Source organism: Sipha flava, unplaced genomic scaffold (assembly GCF_003268045.1).
Source record: "Sipha flava isolate LNK unplaced genomic scaffold, YSA_version1 255_pilon_pilon, whole genome shotgun sequence".
Taxonomy (NCBI): Eukaryota; Metazoa; Arthropoda; class Insecta; order Hemiptera; family Aphididae; genus Sipha; species Sipha flava.
Genome location: NW_020272908.1, coordinates 108,338 through 130,960, shown reverse-complemented (window position 1 = coordinate 130,960; position 22,623 = coordinate 108,338). Strand labels below are relative to the sequence as shown.

Sequence of the window (22,623 nt, the reverse complement as noted above, 5' to 3'; positions counted from 1 at the left end):
AAGTTTGTATAAAAGTAGTTTATTTTTGACATTAATGTGTTTAGATGTAAGGAGAGGATGTAGCTGATGAAAACAACTATTTAGGCCGCGGCGCCAGGTTTGGATATGAGTTGTCCAGGTTAGGCGTCGATCAAGATGGAGACCTAGGTAGCGAACACTTTGGGAAGGCGGTAGAGGGAGGTTATTGAGGTGGATAGTTGGACAGTTTTTGAGTTTGAGAGTGAACGTACAATGTATAGATTTTAATTAATTTACTTTTATTCTCTATTCTTGGTACCAGATTGATAGGAGGTTTAGGTGTTGTTGAATGAAATGAGAGCCAGTTCAGGGTCAGAGAGTAATGAGCTAATAGTCTGCAGAGTCACTGGTGATAGTGTTAGGAGTAGTGGGTTGATCTACAATAAATAGATTAAATAGTAGTGGTGCCGCAACAGCCCCTTGAGGTATCCCTGCACAGATCGGAGATATGTCAGATATTGAAAATCCGGAGCGTACAGCAAAGTGCCTGTCTTCTAAATACGATTTAAATATTAGATAATAATAGAAGGGAAATATAGACTTAAGTTTATAGAGGAGGCCTTTGTGCCAAACTCTATCGAAAGCTTGAACTAGATCAAGGAAAGCACCTGTGCAAATGAGTTTTTTTTCTAACGAATAAGAAATTTGATCCACTAACCGATGAACCTGGTGTATAGTGGAATGATTATGGTAAAATCCAAATTGGGTGTTTGGCTGGTTAGCTTCAATTACTGGCAGGACGCGTTTTAGAACGAGTTTTTCGAAAATTTTGGAAAATAGCGGAAGAAGGCTAATGGGTCTATATGACTCAAGAAAATCGGGAGGTTTATTTGGCTTAGGTAAAGTGACAATTACGGAAAATTTCCATTAGATCGGAAAATATGTTAGCCTTAGCATTGAGTTATAAATGTGTGTTAGTAGAAGTAAAGTCTTCTTTGGCAGTTTGGAAGCTATTTCAGCTGTAATTAAGTCAAATCCTGGGATCTTTCGACGTGTAGAATGAAGAATTGCGTATTCGACTTCGCTAGGTTGAATATGTTTAGGTGGGAGTGTCATTGGTAGAGGGCATGATAAGAAACGGTCGACTTTTTTAATTTGATTTTGGGAAAGAATATTATTATGTGGTTGAAAGGTGGAAAAAAGATGTTGGCGAAATATACTAGTTTTTTCTAGATCATTTATATCTCAGGTACCGTCTGTTTTCCTTAGAGAGGTATTACTGATTGAGAACGAAGTATTTTTCTAGTGGTTTGTCATAGCGAATTGTTAGTTGACGAGAGAAATTTAAGATTGAATGAAGATGTGGATAACGATGTCTAACATCAGGGCCCCAAGACTCAAAGAGGACACCATCATAGACGTATTATAGAGTAGTTTTAGGGCGAAAGAATTGAGTATATTCTAGTTTAAATCTCCAACTCCTAACTAAATTATATATTATATAAGCAACATAAAACAATTTCATTATCATTTATAATGATTTTATTTTCATCTACACTATTAGGTAATAGTATAAATAGGTACAATTACAAAGGAAATATTTTCAATATTGTTAAAAATAAGATTTATAGTAGGTGAAAAATTATAATTTTATAATAATGTATAATTAATTAATTAATTAATATAATAATATAATATTATATAATTAATTTTATAATTTATGTATAATGTAATTACATTATATATATTATACAAAATGAAATTAAATATTTCATGACATTTTCACATAATAATGTCAGCTGTAAGGACGTATGATTTGGAATAAATATGATAAAATTAAATGAATATTAAAATTTAAAATGCATATTTATTAAATTATAATAAAGTAGTACCTCATTAATCCGAATTAATTGGGAATTTAGGTTGTCCGGATTAAATAAAATAATCAAAACTTGTAAATGATAAATTAAAAAAAAAAATGTATTGGTTATTTTATTATACAAGTTTTAATCTAATACATATGTATGTCTAACAATATTAAACCTAGATAATAGTATATAATTTTATTATAATTATTACATACATAATATAGTACATATTAAGACTCACCTTCATTAATCACACTTGACATGCTTCCTGGTTTAAATAAACTGTTAATCTTTGGTTGTCTTCTTTTCACAGTGATTTCTTTAATGATTAACTCGTGAAGATGCTTTAGATGCTCATAATACACAAATAGGTTTTCATCGTTGTTATATTCTACGTATTTAATGATAATGTTTAGATAGTTCAGATAAACTAGCGTAATTTAAGTATTATAAACGGCTATCCGGATTAAGCGAAGTTCGAATAAATGAGGTTCTATTGTACGTTGGATACAATTAAAAAATATTCAAAAAGTACCATAAGTTTTTTTTTTATTTGAAATTTTTGTTTAATAAATAAAACTAAACGGTAATAATATTAATAATAATATTGTTTATATATCATTATTGAACCAAAAATTGAACATTTTTCGTTTTAGTATAAACGAAAATCAAGTTTTTTGGCGGAAACAACTAATGCCTGATTTATATATGTATAAATATTAATAGTTTTTTTTTCTTTTTGTTAGGAGTGGTCAAACCATACTCGATTTGGCCTTATCCTCAAAGAAGTTAATATCTGACTTGATACCGATTGAAAGGACTTTATTGGTTATTGGGAATAAAAATTGTGTGAGTGTTAATATTATTATTTTTATTATTTAAATCTGTAATATATAAATTTATATATTAAATATTTTATAAATATAGACAACGTTTTATAATGATAATAAATTATTTTGGTGCAATATATTACATGTTACTCGTCTTTAAGTAGTACTAGTACTACAATCGGAGATATTGAATTACGTCGTACCACTTCACTGTTTTACAAATTACATTTTCATATTTTAATTTGGAACAATGTTCTTTTGCAACTAGATTTACTAAAAACCAGTTGAGTATATTTACATACTTGTCTACAGGTACGCTCGGAGGGGGTGGAAGGTGGTGCAAATGCAAATGCACTACCTGATAATTTTAATAATTTTAATATTATAAATGAATAATAAAGTATAAAAATTCATTCTTTGTTAATTTATAATTTATGCCCACTATAGTAAATAATAAATACCTATTCTGATATATATATATAGACGAATCATCGTCTGTCGCACCATAGTTTTGGGTACAGTCACGTCTAACGACGCATCTATTATTACATTTATTTTGGTCACTAATGATATTGTTATTAATTTCGTTATCTGTGGTACATTATTATTTATCATGGGTATGTTCAAACCAGTGGAGGCTTTATCATGAATTTTGTAGTTCACTGAACTGCCAAAAAGTTTGGGGTGGATGTTATTTTAATAGGTGGGTACTTGGTTTTGGAAACCAGCAGCGATAATTAGTATAAAATTGGTAATTTAATTTAAATTAGATAAATTGTTGTACCTAATATAACTTTTTGGTAGGTGGGTGGATTTCAAACTTCAAAAATCCGGATTTTTCCCACCACTACTATATGTAAATAAAATATTATGGTGGTATAATTATTATTTTTACATTTGAGTTTTTAACTTTATTCATGTTAACATCACATTATCACATTTAAATAATCATAATATTGTAGGCTGTGGTATTATTTTATTATTACGGGTTACCACTTTCGTAGTCAAACATTACTAGAAAATATATCTTACAAACGAAATTTAATAAAAATTACAAATTTTTTCAACAAAAAAACAAAGAAATAAGAATAAAATAGAAACGTAAGTTTTCTAGATAAATTTATATAGACAATAGATATTATTTTATAACTAGAAACAGAATGGAAAATTAATGGTTAAGTAGTTTAGGTCTGATTAATGTTCATCGATAAAGGTACTAAAATAAGGATTTTTTTTAACAGCAATTAGGAGGCATTATTGATAAGTTTGGATTGAGGTCTAGGCAATTGGCATTATTTTTCAATGATTAATAATGTATTAATGTAATTAAGAATATAAATTATTACTAGAATTAATAAATAAAATGAGTTATATTTTAAATATAGTATCATCATTGATGATAAACAAGATATAGATATAAGTTAATTAGTGTTAGGGGGTTTGATGGGCTTTGCCCCCCCCCCCATAGCTTATATTGGCACCAAAAGTATTTTGCACCAAGTGAGCTACATCTTTGCAGGCGTGCCTGCTTGTTATACATTTAATTGCAACATTTGTTATTCTAGGGTAAAAGCACACTGATACATAAGTTTTTTGACAAAAGTGAAAAACCAAAACCTACACTGGCTTTGGAATATTCATTTGCTAGAAGATCAGGAAAAAGTTTGGTAATTAGATAATATTTCAATATGCTATTAGTAAACACATGCGTTACTTTTACTTTTTTTCATGTCACTATTATAATCGCTAATACTAATATTTATATATTATTATCCCCCCCTCTCCCCGATAACTAAACTCAACTACCTGTTTTCCCGTGAATATCTAAATTGATTCCGTTCCTTTCGGGCGCCACCGTCAAGTCAGTGGCTGCCGCCGAACGCTATCGGTCCATTGCGTACCTTGAGTTGCCTACCTACAAAAGGTACTGCGTGGAGTAGGTAAAATTGCCTATACGACTAATTATAGGCACCCGTCACATTATTTATATTTATATTTTTAAAATCTTATTTATTGCATTGTGTCATTGTGACTGGTCCTTCGATCCTCGTTTAGGCCCATTCAATTATTAAATTAAACTATGATTTATTAAACAATAGCAGCACTTTTCCAAAATTGTTTTCGTAAAAACCTTTTCCTGGCAATTACAAACAATTAAAAAAAATTTGAGCCAAATCGGCCCACCCGTTCTCAATTAATGAAATGTTATACATTTTTGTCTCCATTTTTATATATATAGATTCTGCGTTTCATTCGGTCATTTAGCTGCTATATAATACTTATAACAATTATAACAATAATAGCAGTGGCTTTTTTAAAATTAAAATAATTCTAAATTGTACACGAATATTTTGGATATGATGTAATATTATCTTGGTCAGAATATATATAATATTTTATCGTATTGGTCGTATCGTTACTGGATCACTCCCTCCATGAACTTTTGCTTTGATTTTTTAGTATATTTCCCTATGAATTACACTTTCCCTTCCTTTACCACGTATTCAAATGTAAGCGTGCAAAAACAATTTAATTGTATTTTGCCTGTTTACATTCATTTATAAATAACTTAAGAAATATAATTTATTATTTATATAAAAATAATATTAATAATATTTATTTTTTTTTTTTTTTTATAGACTATTGTGATTTGTATGTTTATGCATTTATTGCACTTTGTGTTTCAGACAAAAGATATTTGTCACGTTTGGGAGCTGGGTGGTGGTCTGGTTTTCAAAGACCTACTATCGGTGATAATCGAAAAAACTAAAGGTAAGCGTTTGAGCGTAGTGTTGGTGTTAGATATGTCGAAACCGGATGTTGTTTGGAGCACCATGGAATCGCTTTTAAAAGAAGTGAAAACTCATTTGAGAAATATACCCGGAATAGAAGATCGCAATCCGATCGATGTTCTAAATATTGAAGTTTGTTGTTTTCCTTACAGATACGAAAGTATCTGCATGTGGATTTACGTTTTGATGTATTATTATTGTATCTTGTATTTTAGGATAAAAAGTACATGTTAACATTACCTGTACCACTGATGATTGTCGGAAGTAAATATGACGCGTATCAAGTACGTGTAGTTCTATTTATCGTCAATTATATATATTTTAATTTTATTTATATAAATTATTATAAGTGATGGTACTCATTTCGTTTCTCGTTAAATTTAATATTTTCTTTTGTTTTCGTACGTTTTCATACATTTGTTTGGTAAAAATAATATTAAATTAATAGTCTAAAAGAGATAGTAGGTCAATGAATTCACCAGAATGTATAATGAGTAGTATTGTTGGTCGTTTAACGGCGAAGTTGTGTAAAAAAAAAACAATACAAAAATAGAGATTGAAAGCCGTCGTGCGTTGTTAACTAAAGGGTTACGGATAGACAACAAATCTGTTTTGTTTTTTCGTTGTACATGGCGAAGAGTAATTATTTTATACACTTAATGTATGTAGATATACCACGTGTTTAGCACTTGTCAGTGGTTACTCATACAATCAAAACTCAACTCTCGAAGAGCGGATTAAATGGTTTTTTAAACATTATTTAGTGAACATTGTTTAAATTATTTTACATCATTTTTTTACTGCTCAACCCGCCTTCAGGAGGTGGAAATGAAAAACTGAAAGAGTCGAACATTAAGTTTAGTGAGCATTTCATTACAGTTTCGAGTATTTTTTAAGGATTCATATCGTTAGATCAAATCGGTTATACGTCGAAGTGAAAATTAGTTTTATTTTTACATGACAAAAATGTTGTGTTATAAGTGTAATTGGTGTAATTTAAGCGTAAAACCGAATAACAGCACACCAACATCGTTTAATTTCTTTCAAGTGCAATAAAAACGTGTTCCTAACTTATTCGATCTGTTATAACATCCAACAGTGTGATATCTTGCAAAAAACAGTTTTTCAGAATTTCGTAGCGATTCGTAGTCGACGTCTAGAGCAGGTCCATTTTCCTCCAAAAACGAGATACCGTTTTCCTCCACACTCCATTTTCTTCAAAAAAAAAAAAAAATAATAATAATAATAATTCTTGATAATTTTCCTCCACTTTCTGTTTTTCTGCAAAAAATAAAATAATAAAATCGTAATATAAATTTGACGAATTTAACGTTTTATCGCATTAAATAGAATTTGATTTTTTGTGGGTTGAGCCGTTCTGGTTTTATGCGCCTCAAATATAGTCTTATTGAAACGAGTATATCGTATATTTGTGAGTCTGTCTCACTGAATAAGTGTAATCATAATAATCAGTGATAAATTATGATACACAATATAACAATATAAGTATATACGTATATGTCTGTATGTTATATGTAAGAATCTTTATTAATCGTAATCAAAGTTACAATATTAAGTTATCGACTGTTCGACTGTTATACACTGCTAGTGCTATCAGATACTTGCACTAGCGTTTTTCTCTAGCCGATAAGAACGCGATCAGAATTTAATCAACGGATAGGTGCAAAATGTGATCCTATAACACTGGCTAAAATATTGGAGGATAATAGACATAATTTTAGTCAAAAATAATGTGGAGGAAAATGGAAACCAATCTTTTTCCTTTTTTTTTTTTTTTTTTTTTTGGAGGAAAATGACTTCGGCCGATATCTACATACGGGAGATTCTAGATTTTTAAGGTTTTATTTATTTTTAGTTTAATAATTGTAATTTTTATTGTTTTATCGAATGATATTGTTAGAACTTCGAGCCTGCTAAAAAACGTGTATTGTGTCAGTGTTTACGATACGTGGCGCACACATACGGAGCTTCGTTGGTTTTCTACGGTTTGAATGACACAGCTCTTGTAAAACAATCCAAAGAAATGATGTCACACTACGGGTTTGGTACTTCTTATCCGTAAGAAATTAATGTAGACATTCATTGCAAAAAATGATGTTGTTCGTAATAATTTTTCTATTCCAGAAAAAAATGCGTATTTGATTCGAATAGAGCACTGATTGTGCCGGCTGGCTGCGATAGTTTTGACAAAATTGACGATCAAAATTCAGTCGGAACCATAAGATCGATGGAAAAGTACAAAAATCTATTCGCTTCCAATTTTAAACAGGTCGGTTAACATAACTACTGTTGATTATTTGAACGATTATGAACTTAAGATTAATATTGAGAAAAATAATCGATAATCTTTAAAACCTGCAATTACACCAGTAGATACTGATAATTATAACTTGTAGCTCCTACATATTTTTTCTGAGAGGTACTGGAAATTTCTATGTGAGCTTTAAATTTGTTTCAGATAACTAAGACGCTAAATACGAAATTTTATGTTGTATATTTTTGCATATTTTAAGTATAAAAACTATTTTGCTTTTTTTCTATTTTTCCAACTTATTTTTGCATATTTAGAAATTTGTTATTTGCTATTTTTCTTTTTTAAGTATTTTTCAGTTCCATAGCATTAAAACATTTTTTCTTAATAATAACAATTAATTATAGTAGTATTAATTATTCATAATTTAACTCATGATAATTAATTAATTCTTCTTTTTTTGGTTTCAATTATATATTTATTTACATCATATAGTGATAGTATTTTAATAATAAGAATTTGCTATTTTTTTTTTTGAAATTTTCTTTTTCACATATTTTTGTATTTTTAGTGCATATTTAAGCACTTTAAATATTTTTATGGGCATATTATAGCAATTATAACTACCATTTTTAGAACTATAAGTTATGAGCCCTGCTGATAATAGTTAGATCATTTTTTAATTTGCTGATGAGTAATGATGTAGTAAGTGCTAAATTATAGAATTTATAATACTTTACTTGTAACATGTATTCATATTTTCGGTTTTTTAGTATACAAACATTCTGTTTACAATACACTTTAACACATTTGGAAATCGTAAACAGAAATTTAAATTATTTACTTAAATATTAGTAATAATAATTACAATTTAAAAGGACAACTCTTTTATTTCATACTTCAGATTCAAGCTAAATTTAAGCTGTATATATTGAGGTATTATTTTTATTACGTAGATACGAAATATTTGAGTTAATTATTTTTGTTGCATTTTAACAGCATATAATATAATTATAAAAAGAGAAGTAGAAAGAAAAAAATAGTGTGAGAGAAAGAGAGAGAAAAAAAATTGGGGGGGGGGGAGTACTTATTACTTTATGTGGTGGTAATACTGAAAACTCAATCACTTCTGCACTTTAAATTAATAAATTCTTGTGGGATACCATGCATATTTATATAGTTAAATAATAATCGTTTCTGCAGATTATTTTTTTTAAAACACAACTGTTTGTTTCTAAATTTCTTGTGTTTGAATAATTATTCGGTAGATACGACAAAATAATGATAATTATGTATTTATTTGTTTTTACTACAATACAGTTTCATGAAAATTGTGTTCTCTTATATTAATTTTTTTTTTTTTTTTTATGAAAAATAAAATACTTCAATTTATTTAATTATTTAAAATTTAAAATAAAAATGTAAAAACGTTAAAAAATTCGAATCGATGAATTCATTTCTGAAATAAATTTGAAATTTTAATGAAAAAAGTGCAGTTTATTTAAAATTAAAAATGTATAGTACACATCTACAATATGTATTTGAGAGTTAATGAAATAGTAGTTTGTATTATAAAATTAAATTGTGTTCGGGGTTATTAAAATATTTATACGATTAAATTTATTAATATATTCTGTTGTATGACATACATGTCATGGATTTCCATGGTATTATCCTTTTTGGTGAACGGTTCATATTATTGGTTTTATGGTGGATTATACAAGAAACATTTTACTTCATTATTGAAAAATATTGCCATCACAAAAACACGTTATACGGAAGGTTATTTGCATGAAAGTAGGTATATGGTAGGTCCTATTGAAATAAAAATGAATGTCTTCAAGGCACAATTCTCGATACGCATTAATCATTTGAGGTGTATGTTATACAATAAAATAAATGTTAGTATAAGATCGTTTTATAATCGAAAACAAAAATTAATCTACCAAATTATTCGTGTAAAGTCATAACATACATGCATACAAGTATATAATTTGGAAGGCAGTTTCAAGTATAAAACTGGAGAAGGTTAATTGATTTATGGGATAATTCTAAAGTATAATATGATGTAACCAATAATTATAAAATTATAAATCTTACTTAAATAATTGTTACTTTGTTTATTATTTATCGTTAACTATTTTAACTATTTGAATGTTATATTTACTGTTACCTTTTATTATTATTTTTTCACCAACCTTTTTTGGTAAATTCAATTAAGTATTACGTAAGAAAATGCTAATGTAAGAATTTTATTAGTTGCTTTAAACTGTAAAAATGCAGATAAACTATATAACTGATTAGATCAAATGTACTGTAGTTATAATTTTATATCATTTAGTACCGATAAATTATGGGTTTGATTTTATGTATAAAATAAATGTAATCAACGGAAGTATTTTAGAAACACGAGGGGAACAAGTTTAATTAAAGAATTAAATAAAGTCCCATGTCCACTTTCTATCACTATTACTGTAGTAAACTATAAATATACAAAAATAAATAAATTATTGTAATGTAGTTTAAATAAAATTTATTATAAAATTTACATTGATATAAATACAAAGAACCACATAGAAACAGGGTACAAAATCACTAATTGATTGTTGTGTCACAATAATACCACGGTAACAGTTGTATTGCGTTTAAGTAATAATAAATAAAATAACTTATAGCTAAATAATATTTTTCATACTTCGTTAGTAACTTATTTATTGTACATTGATTTAGATGGCGTTGGAAGTCAGTGAACACTTGTCGAACTTGGATCCGCTGAATGATCCTAATTATTCCGATCCACTAGTTGACGAATCGTTGAAGCAAAAGCAAGAGGTTCGTCTAATAGCTGTACAACCTACAACGCGCGCCATGATGTTGTTGTAGAACTGAATACATTTTTTTTTTTTTATAATTAAAAACTTATATACTTTACAGGAGCTCAAACTTTTCGTGAATAGTTACGAAAAATTTCTGAACACTAAAGACAGCACTTATAAAAACACTTCTTAAAAAAAACAATGGAAAATTATACAGAACGGAAATCATAATATGTTGTGTATGATTATGATGAAAAAAAAAAATATATATAAAAATAATCATTATGAAATAATTATCAATTTTGCCACTCGCCATTGATAGAGTTTAGACCTGGCTGTCGTGTATAAGTAAAAAAAATAATAATTATAAGAATTATAAAAATAATAATAAATTAAAACGACAACAAGCCGCGGGTTTGGCCTCTTGCCCTCCATTATTAGTCGATGGACACTGCAGTCTAATTTCCCCGATTACCGATCATCCGTACGACGGCGACAACGACTGTGCAGGGCCTTGCTTAGCCGCGCAGGAACTTTTTGAAGTAGAGCGGTATCTTCCTGAGCGGTTGGTTCATCATCCTGAGTTTGATGGCGTAGTACGCGGCCACCCGGAAGAGCACGCCAAACACGGTGAGCCCGATGAACTGGTTGGTGATGGACCGGCCGCTCATTCCCAGATCCCGGAGCAGCAGGTCCGGGTTCTTGTAGTGACAATAAAGGTCAGCCTTGTTGCACGCCAAGTCGGCGCGGCCGTCGCCGAACAGCGACGTCAATATGCCCACCAGCGAGTACCGTAGGAAGCTGGTAGCCATCAGCGTCTCCATCAACGGCTCGATGACCAGCCCGTAACCCATGCCGTACACGGCCAGCGCGAGCATCGGTGCCAACAGGGCTGGCGTCATCACCGCGCCCGTCTACAAAACATACGAAAATTACGTGTAGTGTTGTTACATTTGTTTTATCGAAATTTACGCGGGCTCAAATTCGAACAAATCGTTTGGGAGAGTTATTATATATTGTTTGGGCGAAATATACAATGAATTTGTAATAAAAATATATGGAAATTGTGTGCCTAATGTAAAACCGTAGTATGATTTGTTGTAATCATACAATATGTTTACAATCATTGATTGCTCCACTAATTAGCACGTGCATTCTTTGGTACACAGTAATTTTAAGTTACACACTTTGTCTGACGTTTTCATTATGACTTTTTGCGTCGGTTATTTTAGATTGAAAAATGATTAGTACGTTTATACTGATATGTTCCAACTATATAATATTTAACAAAACGATAGTGTGTTAAGAAAATGCATGATTTATTTTGTCCATAAATTCGCCCAAACGATGTATACGCAAGACTGGGGTACATATTTTTAAGTGTCTCGTCCAAACGAGTTACACTCGTTATATCATCACAGTATAGCGCTGGTTCATGCAACGTGGTTTTTGAGCTAGTGGAGCTAATACGATAATAGTAAAGACGCATAACAGTAATAATTGTCGTCTGTTGTTGATATTTATCTAATGTTTCCGCTTTAATTTCTTTAAAATTGTAAGCCGCCCTTAAGGAACGCATGACTTGCTTGTGGCCTAGCGACAGGTCTAGGTGGGTACCCCTGGGCCGTAGGTAAAGGTTCCAAAACTAGGCACCTACAACTTCCTATTTTGATTATAATTCATCTACAGATACAAGTATCAGCCATCGAATAATATTTATAATTATACGACAAAACTGTCAATCAATATTATATAGTGCACAAAAATACAGTTTAAAGAGAGCGCGTTATTCTTATAATGGTGGATGCTTTTATATAAGTGCGCCAGAGTTAGAGATTTTGTCACCACGCCACTGTATGGTACTACAACTTTTATATATTGTGTTTGAAAAACGAACTTAACGCGCTGTGGATTCGTATATCATACAAGTATAGAAAATATAATTGATAAAGCTATACTTACAGCGTTATTTACTGATGATCCAATGAGGACACCTAATCCTTCGGATATGTAGCCGGTAAACAGTCCAACGCCCATGAATTGGGTGAACCTTATCCACTCTATCGGTTGAGCGGACAAGAAGTATACGATGAAAATGAATAGCGATCCAAATAATAACTGAAAAGTAAAATGAATTTATTGTCCGTGCATTACAATCGCGTTATTGTTATTATAATCGTTTAATCTTGAGATTTTTACTCACCATACTCGGCAAGGATGTAATCATAGACGCGAAGAAGTACGATTTAAGACTGTACCAACGATTAAAATATTCTCGCCGCAGTAATTTGACTTCCGACGGAACTGCAGGATTTGCATGTAGAAGAAAATATAACAATAATCAGACGATAACATTATAATTATGATAACTATGTTTGGCGTTGAAGTTGTTTACTTACACGTGAGTACTGGTCCCATGATGTGAGTATAAACGAAGAAGACGACAACACTGATGCAAAACTTAAAGTTCTCGAATGGGTGGCTACCGTCCAAACCGATCCCGTAGTAAATGCTGCCGATAAGTAACGCTGAAAAAGCATGATGGAAGAACGATATCCATAGACCAATCTGTGCAACACATAACCAATACATAGTATATTTATCAGTTCACAAATACGGTAAATTACGTTCATACACACACATACAGTATTAATATGTATTATATATTAACTATCGCGGTGTACATATTTTAACGAAATCTCATTTTCGAGAACTCTTCCCCAAATTATATAATATAAATATGTCTCATTGATTATATGTTAATATCTGGTAAAGCAAAAACTGGCCTCGAAGTATCATGCAGCAGTGATTGTTATTGTTGTTATAAGATTTTAAACGGTTGTTAATATTTGACCATAATATAATTACCACGAGGTCTCTTTTTGTTTACGTTTGAAGTATCTATGTATATCATTAATATTTCGTTGTATAAAATGTGCATTCCATATTATTAGGTACAACATTTTAATACCGAATAATATCAGTCAATTTACGATAATATCGTTGTTTACTTTAGCCGAAAAATAGTCTATAATGCATTTTATATTTAATTTAAACATAAAATAACTAACTCACCTTATTTCTAATGAACTGTTTGGTTTTCCTTTCCAATAATATGGAAAACTGCGTTGAGAACGATGACGGGTATTCTAAATCGGATTCCTTGATTTGTGATTTGTGATCGTCGAAGACTGGCGGTAATGCAATTAGCGTTTCATTCCGACCTAAATATTAAGTTTTTAATAGAAAAATGCTTATTTCATTACGAGTCGATTCATTACTTACAAAGTTTAGAGGTTGAAACGTTTTTTTCCATCTCGTCTAAATCATCACATAATATCATTTTTCCGTTTTGTATCTCTTTGGTTAGCTCAACTATTGTATCGTTGTCTAACACTTCGAAAACTAAAAATATAAATCATAACTATTATATGTTGCTTTTCGTATTAAATGTATATTTACATAGGACATATTCAGTATTTATACTATAGTGTGTATATCATGTATTTAAATAGTAACTATATTATTTTTAATAGTGTTTTTATTATATATATATATATACACTAGCTGATCCGACAAACGTTGTTTTGTTATATAAATTATTTCTAGAGAATTTTTTGCTATAAAAAAATAACTAATTTAATATAAGTGTGTAAGGATGTGGTATATAAGTGGAAGAGTTATGAAGTGCTGTGAACGGTGACGAAATATAAAAATGAAAAAACATCAAATATTTATTTTTTTAATAATTTATTAAAATTGATCCTTTAAAATTATATAAATGGCTAATTATTATAACATTAGTAAAAAACAATATCAATCCCTAAATGCAACAGAGTGTACAATATTTTTTGTTATCCTATATTTCGCAAACACAAACAAACTGGATAGTTCGAGAGCACACCACGTATAACTGTCCGTGTGAAAAACATGATGTGCTCAAATCTAAGCTTTAGATAGACATCGTTTGGCCTTGAGACTTATTGATAGTCATTGCAAATGTCAATATAATTGGAAATTGAAGGCGTTTAAATGGTATTGGCACATCTGTGGGTATAATAGGGATTCGCGTTAATAATATATTTTCACCTCGGAATTTGCCATTTAAAATGATGGCTTCGATAACATTTTTCATTAATTTTTTAATGACTAATCGTGTGCTGTTGCACAACCGTGGTGGGTTCAAATTACGAAGCAAAATAACCGGAGAACCAACCTTCAGTTATAAATTATGCGGTGGTATGCCTGGGAAATCCAATGAGTTTAAAAATTGTTGGATAATTTACAGTTTCAGTAGCATTGCAAACTGTATCAATAGATTTGTATGACAAGTCTTCTGGTAACAATTGTTATATCTTGAGATTCAATTCGTTGACGTGCACATTTTTTGCTGCTAAAATTGCTTTTTCTGCTACCCACTCATGATTTGTGTATTGTCTGTGTATATTGGGAAATATCTGGTAAATGAGAGCATCTTGCGAATCAATGATTGTGCAGAAATTGGTTGGTAATTGTATATGCATCCCGTTTCATCTGTAGTAACTTTCCCATAACCAATATCTAACAATTGTTTTGAGAATCTTCTGCACGCAGCTTTTTTTGATTGAATTGCAAGTATCGTAATCGTTCGCTCTCTATCTTTACATACATGTCGCCATGAATTGTTGACAAAGCTGTATCCGATATGCATTATAATTCTTCGAACTAACATTTTTATTTGTTTTGGCATCTGTTGCGGGATCTTGTTGTTTAATATTGATGCAATACCCGTCATTTAATACCAAAAATAAAATTAATAGCTTTTTAATAGTTTTTAATAATTTTTAAATAGTATCATTTAATAATTCATTTTCAATTGCACAGTTATTGAGCAGGTCAAAAATTATTAAATTAAACTATGATTTTTTAAACAATAGCACTTAGGAGTATAAAAAATAGATAAAAACATATTTGCAGACCTACCAAATGTATATACAAAATGGCATTAAAATTGGTTAAGTCGTTTTGGAGGAGTATGGTCACATACACTGTGACTTGACATTTTTATATATATAGATTTATTTATTATATATTTTTATTTTAATATTTTAGTGTATTTTTTGAAAGTAATATATACATATAAAAAATAAATTAAATGTTTATAGTAATTAGGTTGTTTGGAAAATAATATTTGATTTTCCATTCTTTAACAAAAAAAAATGTAGAAGATAGAATTTTATATACTAACTTCTGAATATTATGATAAGCAGTGATGTACAAATAGGGGAGGGGATTGAGATAAATCCCTCCCAATGACTAAAAAAAAATTTCAATTTAAAATTGATAAAAATGAAAAATATGTACATTATGAATATTTTAACGTGTGTATAAAATGTAGTATTTGTCAATTATGAGAGAATAACAAGAACATTAGTTTGTCGTTTGAGGAGGTATAAAATAGATGTTTGATATTGTCATAAAAACTATGTAAGTATATAATACCCCCCCCCCCCCATAAGAAAATCTAATGTACGACACTGATGATAAGTATTGATTTATATAGTTTCAGTTAGTTATATTACTAGCTTGTTTTATATCACAGTAATGAATCGGCAGCGGTTAGTCTAGTAAAAAATAATCAACTGAATAAATGTTTAAAAATTATACTTACATAGAAATTACAAGAAAAATAACCGATAGGAATACTTGATGATACTCATTACTTCTTGGTTTATCTTTACTCACCTTGGTGCAATCAGAAATATATAATAAGATTTTAAACATAAAATTTATGACAAATCATAAATTTAGAGATAATAGATACCATAATTAACACAAATGAAATAATGTTTTACATTCAATTAGAATTTAAACAGTTGGTTAAAAAAAAAAATCGAAATTTTTTATAACATTTTTCAAAATTATTAAAATCAATATTATGAAATAAATAAATTTTAATCTTTATACTATGTATTATTTGATATATATTTTTAAATATTTTAATTTTTAATATTATTAATTTATATTATTTACACAAAAAATAATTTTTTTGTTATATAAATATGTCTACACAATATATAAAAAAATAGTGAACTTTTAGACATTTCAAGACTACAGATATAGAATTTATAATCAACAAATATAATGGAATATCTTATTTTCGTGGAACACAAAATAAAGAATAATATATTAAATCCTAAGCCGTAGGATAATTATTTTCCAAGCGAATGACATATAATTTATTCAAATCAAATTTGCGAAGAGAGGTTTTTGCTAAAATAATCCATAAAAGTTACGTAATTATTTATTGATACCAGTGACCTTGAATTTATTAGCCTTAATACACTAATGTAAATAAAAATTGCACTGTAATAATACAAAATATTTGAGTTCATGAGTATAAAATAAAATAACCATTTCAAAATCTTTAAAATAAAAAGTATTGTCAAAAAAAACTCGCGATTTTCAAGAGAATAGGATTAATAACTAAGTTCAAAATTCAGAATGGTGGCTATAAATAAAAAAGTTCATAAAAAATAAATATATTTGCATTTTATACGCAATTAGGCAGTATGATTTTAATGTAAATATTTTCATTTAGTGAAGTAAACATTTTTAATATTAGGAGATGTATTTTCTAATTTAAACATACTAAAAAGTATATTATTTTATGTAATATAGCAAATTTCAAAAAATCACTACTCGAGTTTATACAATTATTTTGACACTTACCAACATATATCAATTTAGATTGCTTATTATACATTTAGTATAACGTAGATTTACGAAGAAGTAAAAGTTATAACGTTTGTTGTACATTCAATTAGTACGTAAATGACTATTTATTTATGAGTTAATTTTTTTTTTAATCATTCCTGTTTCAAATATACAACATGTAAAAACGCTGAACGAAAACGGAAGTGGACTTTATTTAAAATGTAATGACTAATGACCCAATTTAATTGATATTGCAACTTTTTATTGATACCCAATAAATCAAATCTAATCAAATATGTATATGAATCAGATTAATTACAGTCTTCCTATTTAATTTAATAATGCAATTTTTTGCAATTATTGCAATTTTTGTATACTTCATGTGAAGCTAACATATACAAATTATTATTTCCAAACTGATTTTACAAAAAAAAAAAAATATAACTACGACGTACATTTTTACATGTAGTTAAATGTAGTTTAGGATTTTTAAAATTATATTTATCTGGGTTATCCACAAAACTCACAAGTTTTGAAGAATCAAACAGTAATTTACTTAATAGTTTAAACATATTTAGTATAAATATTAAATAAATAAATACTAAACAAATACTAACTAAATAAAAATATTTAGTATAAATATTTTTATAAACATTCCCGGTCCTAATGTAAAAATAGTTAAAGATAAATTAAAATATGTCTTAAAAAAAATGAAGGATATAAAACTATTAAAACTTACTCTGAGTTTATAACAGGAAATCAAAATGTTTATTTAGATATAACACTCAATTTTTAAATTGTTTTAAATATGTATCGATAACAAGCATCGACGTTGAACGTACTTTTTCATTATAAAAACATATTTTAAATAACAGACGATACAATTTTCAAAAACACAATTTAGAGATGTATATAATTATAAATTTTAATTTAAAAAAATGATATATTTTGTAAATATATAAATATCCATAATATTATTTAAGTAAGTAATTAATGGTTATATATTTGATATGATTTCACTATGTAATTTTAATGTATTTCCTTGCAATTTTAACATATTTATACTAAAATTTTGATACATTTTCATTGCAATTTTAGCATCTTTTTAGTGCAATTTTAAAATATTTTTAATGCAATTAAATCCGTTCTTTAGTAATGACTAATGTCTAATAGATTAATGTCTAATACCAATAACTATTTATTTATAATTCTAAATATAAATCGATTTAGTTATTTTATACAATTCGAACTATACTGTAAATAATAAAATTAGTTCATAATATTGGTTCAAACGAAACGATTAATATTATATTTTGAATGTTGTAAAATTGTTTTAAATTGATTCCTAAAAATATTAAGTCAATTTTTTTTTATTAATTTTTTTTTCTTTAGTATTCAATCCTAGGATTGGTTTGTAGCAATTCTCCACTCTTCCCTGTTACTTGCCTTCCTCTTTATCTCTTTATAAGAAGTACACCCTTGGTCCTCTATTATTTTTTGCATATATTCCATTTGTAGTCTTCCTCTAGCATATTTTTCTTCCACGCAGCCTTCTATGATTAATCCTAGCAATCCAACATGCCTTAATACATGTCCAATCCATTCATTCCATTCAATTTTTATTAATATTATACGTGCAGTGGCGTAGCCAGGATTTTTAAATGGGGGGGGGGCTAACCACTTTTTTTGGATAAGTAAGGTAAGAGAGGATATGAGAATTCACTCTTACCCCCCCCCCCCATCTATCACCAAGTTTCTAAACGCATTTTAGTAGTAGCATTTTAGTATAGTTTTAAAAATATTGATTAATATATAATTTATAATAATAATAATAATTTTGGTTTCAGTGTTCAGTCACTTGCTCCACTCTGACAGCTGCATTCTCTTAGGCGAATTTCTGGCAAATTCAGTTATTATTTCACTTTCATGGAATTGCTCTTTTTTATTTATATTAGCCATAGCTAATCCATTCAGTCTGTTTTCCGACATAGTGCTTCTTAAAAAAAATTTTAAGCGATTAAGTGCTGAAAACGTTCTTTCCGGAGTGAAAGAGGTAACTGGTAACGTGGCGAATAATTGTAAAAGTATTTTAATGTTAGGTCGAAGATTGGTGCGATGAGAGAGTGAATCAAGAGCAGAATTCGGTTTTGGAATAGTATTTTGACTCCATTGTTGCCTCCATATGAACAGGTCAGCATTGATTGTAGATGAGGTATCATCATGGAAATCTTGGACATATATTTTAGCAGCTTTTATAATATTTTTATCGTCATACATATTTAAATTGGCCGGAATAAGTCCTTCAAGTGGCATAACATCAATAAGCCTTTGATTAAAACGAGCATTGATTCTATTAAATAGTCAAGATACATTATACATATACACACGGCCCATGGGGGAAGCTATAGCCCCCTTAGCCCCTTACCCCCCCTTGGCTACGCCACTGTATACGTGTAAATAATATAAATGTATCTAGGACTATTGTGACTTATAAATTGTGTGCGTGACTCATGGTATAGATATAATCTATTATAAATTGTGGTGAACTCATAAGCATGTGTTGAGTTTCATATTAGAAGCGGTATACCTGCCTTTTTATCTGGCTTATAGATACCTATTACAAACATTTTCTTTTTATATGATATACTTTTTAAGAAAAATAACTTTTGATGCAAATTTGATGAAATTAAATTTAAGAAACCGTTTTTATATCTATATAATCTTATAAATAAACTCATTCATTCGATTATAGTTTGCAACCACAAGTTAAATCTAAAGCAACTAATTCTACTCTAATCTCGTACAAATTTTAATATGTATACAAAAATTTTAACGATCATAGAGAGGGTCGGATAATACGCGCATGTACCATTTTCACCAAAATCCGGTTCCTTGACTTACGCATAGCCCTATATCATCAGAAATGAAAAAGGTATGATTCTCGTTTCCGCCAAAATTTATTTTTGTGATAAGACGTTTGGGAAACATGTACAATTGTTAACTATTCTTTCATTATAAATTTTAATAAAAGTAGATAATAATAATATATTAGTCGAATATAGGTATAATAGTATTAGAGTTTTTAAAGTATTACATGATTTCATATTATAATATGTCCATTATATTTAACTATTTATGAAGTAAAAAACAAGGATAGGTCAAATATTTTCTCGATAGAGTTTTGAAAAAATACATATCGTCATAAATAAATAAATAATTAAATAAATATATTTATTTTACTCGTAGATAAAAAACATACTTTTCGTTGTAAATATTACTTTTTCTTTTTCAAAAATATTGGCCCGACAATTTTTCATAAAACATCTCCACCGAGTTACATTTGTTTGTGACGTATAATCAAAAACATATTTAAATCCATCAAAAATCAACATTTTTTTACATCATTTACTTACAACAAATTCCATTTTAAGAACGGTAAGTAAGTAAGAACGTTTAAGTGCTCTGGTGACAAAAAGAACAGATACTGAATGAAAACATAAGAATTTAACATTTGTCAGATAATTATTGTGTGCGAATTATAAATAAACTATGATACAGTATATCGAACAGTGTACCGTTATTATTAACCGTTATTATCGACGGTTTTCAGTGTATACATTAGAAATGTCTGTTACACATACCATAATATAAATTCAATATTACTTAAAAATTAAAACCAATGGTTTCCGAACTTTTTTGGTGGAAATGGCTTTTGGCAGAAACGGGAAACTCCGTTTATTCATATATTATATGATATTATCATTAAGGTTCTTTAAGCTTTTATAAAACATGAGTTTAATATAAGCTAATACACTAGATACTGTGAGAAATTTTTTAATCGTGGTATTGTATTTAAGTAGGTACGAGTAGTTGTAGAGAGTAAAATCACGAAAGAACTACAAGGACATTTATCCCCGCTATGTGTGAGTTAAGATTAAAATTCCATAAAAATTAAAATTGTGCTGATTTAATTCAAGGTTTCTATGACACTTATTAGCTGATCTGATGGAATAAATAAATCCATCTCGAAATTAGGGCATCCCAGTTTTGTTATAATCAATAATTACGAAGTGAAAAATCGTAATTATCACGGTATTTTTCATAAAAGTTTAGTACATTAATTGGAACGAGAAATAACTAGAAGTAGTTCTCTATTCAAAACACAATTAACTCTCCGTAGTTAATTGTGTTGACTTTGATTGAAAAAAAGAATACGATGAGTTGTTTCTTCATCAATGCAGTTGCTAATTTGCGTTTGAAAATTTCATTTAGAGGTTTTATGTTTTCTTCGGTCCGAAACGAATACAACGAGGAAATCAATAATAGAACATGTTTTATCTGCCATGAGTGCTTTGTCGTTCACTTTACAGGGATTTATTCGAAATTAAAATACTGGGATGAACTTTAAAGGAGATGCATCACGAAGGGATAAAATTCCTTTTGTCAATATGTTTTTTAAATATTATCAAGATGTATACGTTTATATAAAAACAAAAAAATGATCAATTACTACGTGATGTACCTGTTGTCAAGAAACATGCATATCTATTTAATCGCAGCGAAAAACGGAATTCGTATGTTTGGCGAAACAAAAGTCCACATGTTGTCATTTTAATGGACCTAGTAGAATATAAACCACCTTGAGTTGATGATTTTTTTTTAACGTCACGCAGTCGGCGAAAATACAATTAATAAACTCGTTATGGTGCAAACGGGCCTATCATACGTTATTTACGGTAAACCGTATAGCTACAATAACTAGTCGTTGTCATTGAGATTTTGTTATGGTGCAGTTTTCAACGACATACCAACAGGATTACCGACGCGTTGCCGAAGACGGTTTTACTCTCGAAACGCGCGTAACGTACGGAAATACGGTTCGTCCTTGAAATGTTTTCTGTGTAGGATGATGCGCGCGAGTGTGTTTTCGTGGGAATCTCGGAGAGACACGTATAACTATAGCCAATCGTTTCGATCTCGTCGAAAATGATCACATCACGGCAGTTTGGGTATTTCTTACGATCTCGTAGATTCACACCGTGTCGTGCTTAGCCGTACCGTGTAATTTTTAAAACAAGTGATATAGAAACTTGCCACGAACGTCTTCTCTGTATACTTAAAATCTTGATTAAATCTTGATTAAACGTACCATGTCATCTTAATACAGGATCTATTAAGATACACATGTACGCACGAATCTGACGGAGTCAACTTTGCGGTGACTGTATGTCATGTAATATGGTCGAATGAATAAAACCCCCGTGGTTCGACCAAATGGACGACAATTATTTTACTAGGGGGGGACGGTGTTTAGTATAAACTCAGTTTTATTAGTAATAGGAAATCTATCGATCAATGGAACCGTAGTAATATGATCGAAAACGATTACGT

The 22,623-nt window shown here is 29.2% G+C and overlaps 2 protein-coding genes across 2 annotated transcripts in view; one reads left to right on the top strand and one right to left on the bottom strand.

Moving 5' to 3' along the window:
- Window positions 1–10,800, top strand: part of LOC112684655 (cytoplasmic dynein 2 light intermediate chain 1) — an 11,986-nt gene extending 1,186 nt beyond the window's left edge. Inside the window, exons 2-9 of the mRNA XM_025556275.1 lie at window positions 2,573–2,675; window positions 4,222–4,323; window positions 5,344–5,580; window positions 5,664–5,732; window positions 7,370–7,527; window positions 7,594–7,738; window positions 10,451–10,552; window positions 10,655–10,800. Of these exons, the coding sequence (XP_025412060.1) occupies window positions 2,573–2,675; window positions 4,222–4,323; window positions 5,344–5,580; window positions 5,664–5,732; window positions 7,370–7,527; window positions 7,594–7,738; window positions 10,451–10,552; window positions 10,655–10,729 (991 nt within the window). The 3' untranslated portion in view covers window positions 10,730–10,800. The remainder of the gene's footprint in view (window positions 1–2,572; window positions 2,676–4,221; window positions 4,324–5,343; window positions 5,581–5,663; window positions 5,733–7,369; window positions 7,528–7,593; window positions 7,739–10,450; window positions 10,553–10,654) is intronic.
- Window positions 10,767–22,623, bottom strand: part of LOC112684656 (ATP-binding cassette sub-family G member 4-like) — a 30,514-nt gene continuing 18,657 nt past the window's right edge. The window contains 6 exon segments of the mRNA XM_025556277.1: window positions 10,767–11,450; window positions 12,499–12,654; window positions 12,740–12,840; window positions 12,936–13,104; window positions 13,612–13,760; window positions 13,822–13,941. Coding sequence (XP_025412062.1) covers window positions 11,055–11,450; window positions 12,499–12,654; window positions 12,740–12,840; window positions 12,936–13,104; window positions 13,612–13,760; window positions 13,822–13,941 — 1,091 coding nt within the window. The 3' untranslated portion in view covers window positions 10,767–11,054.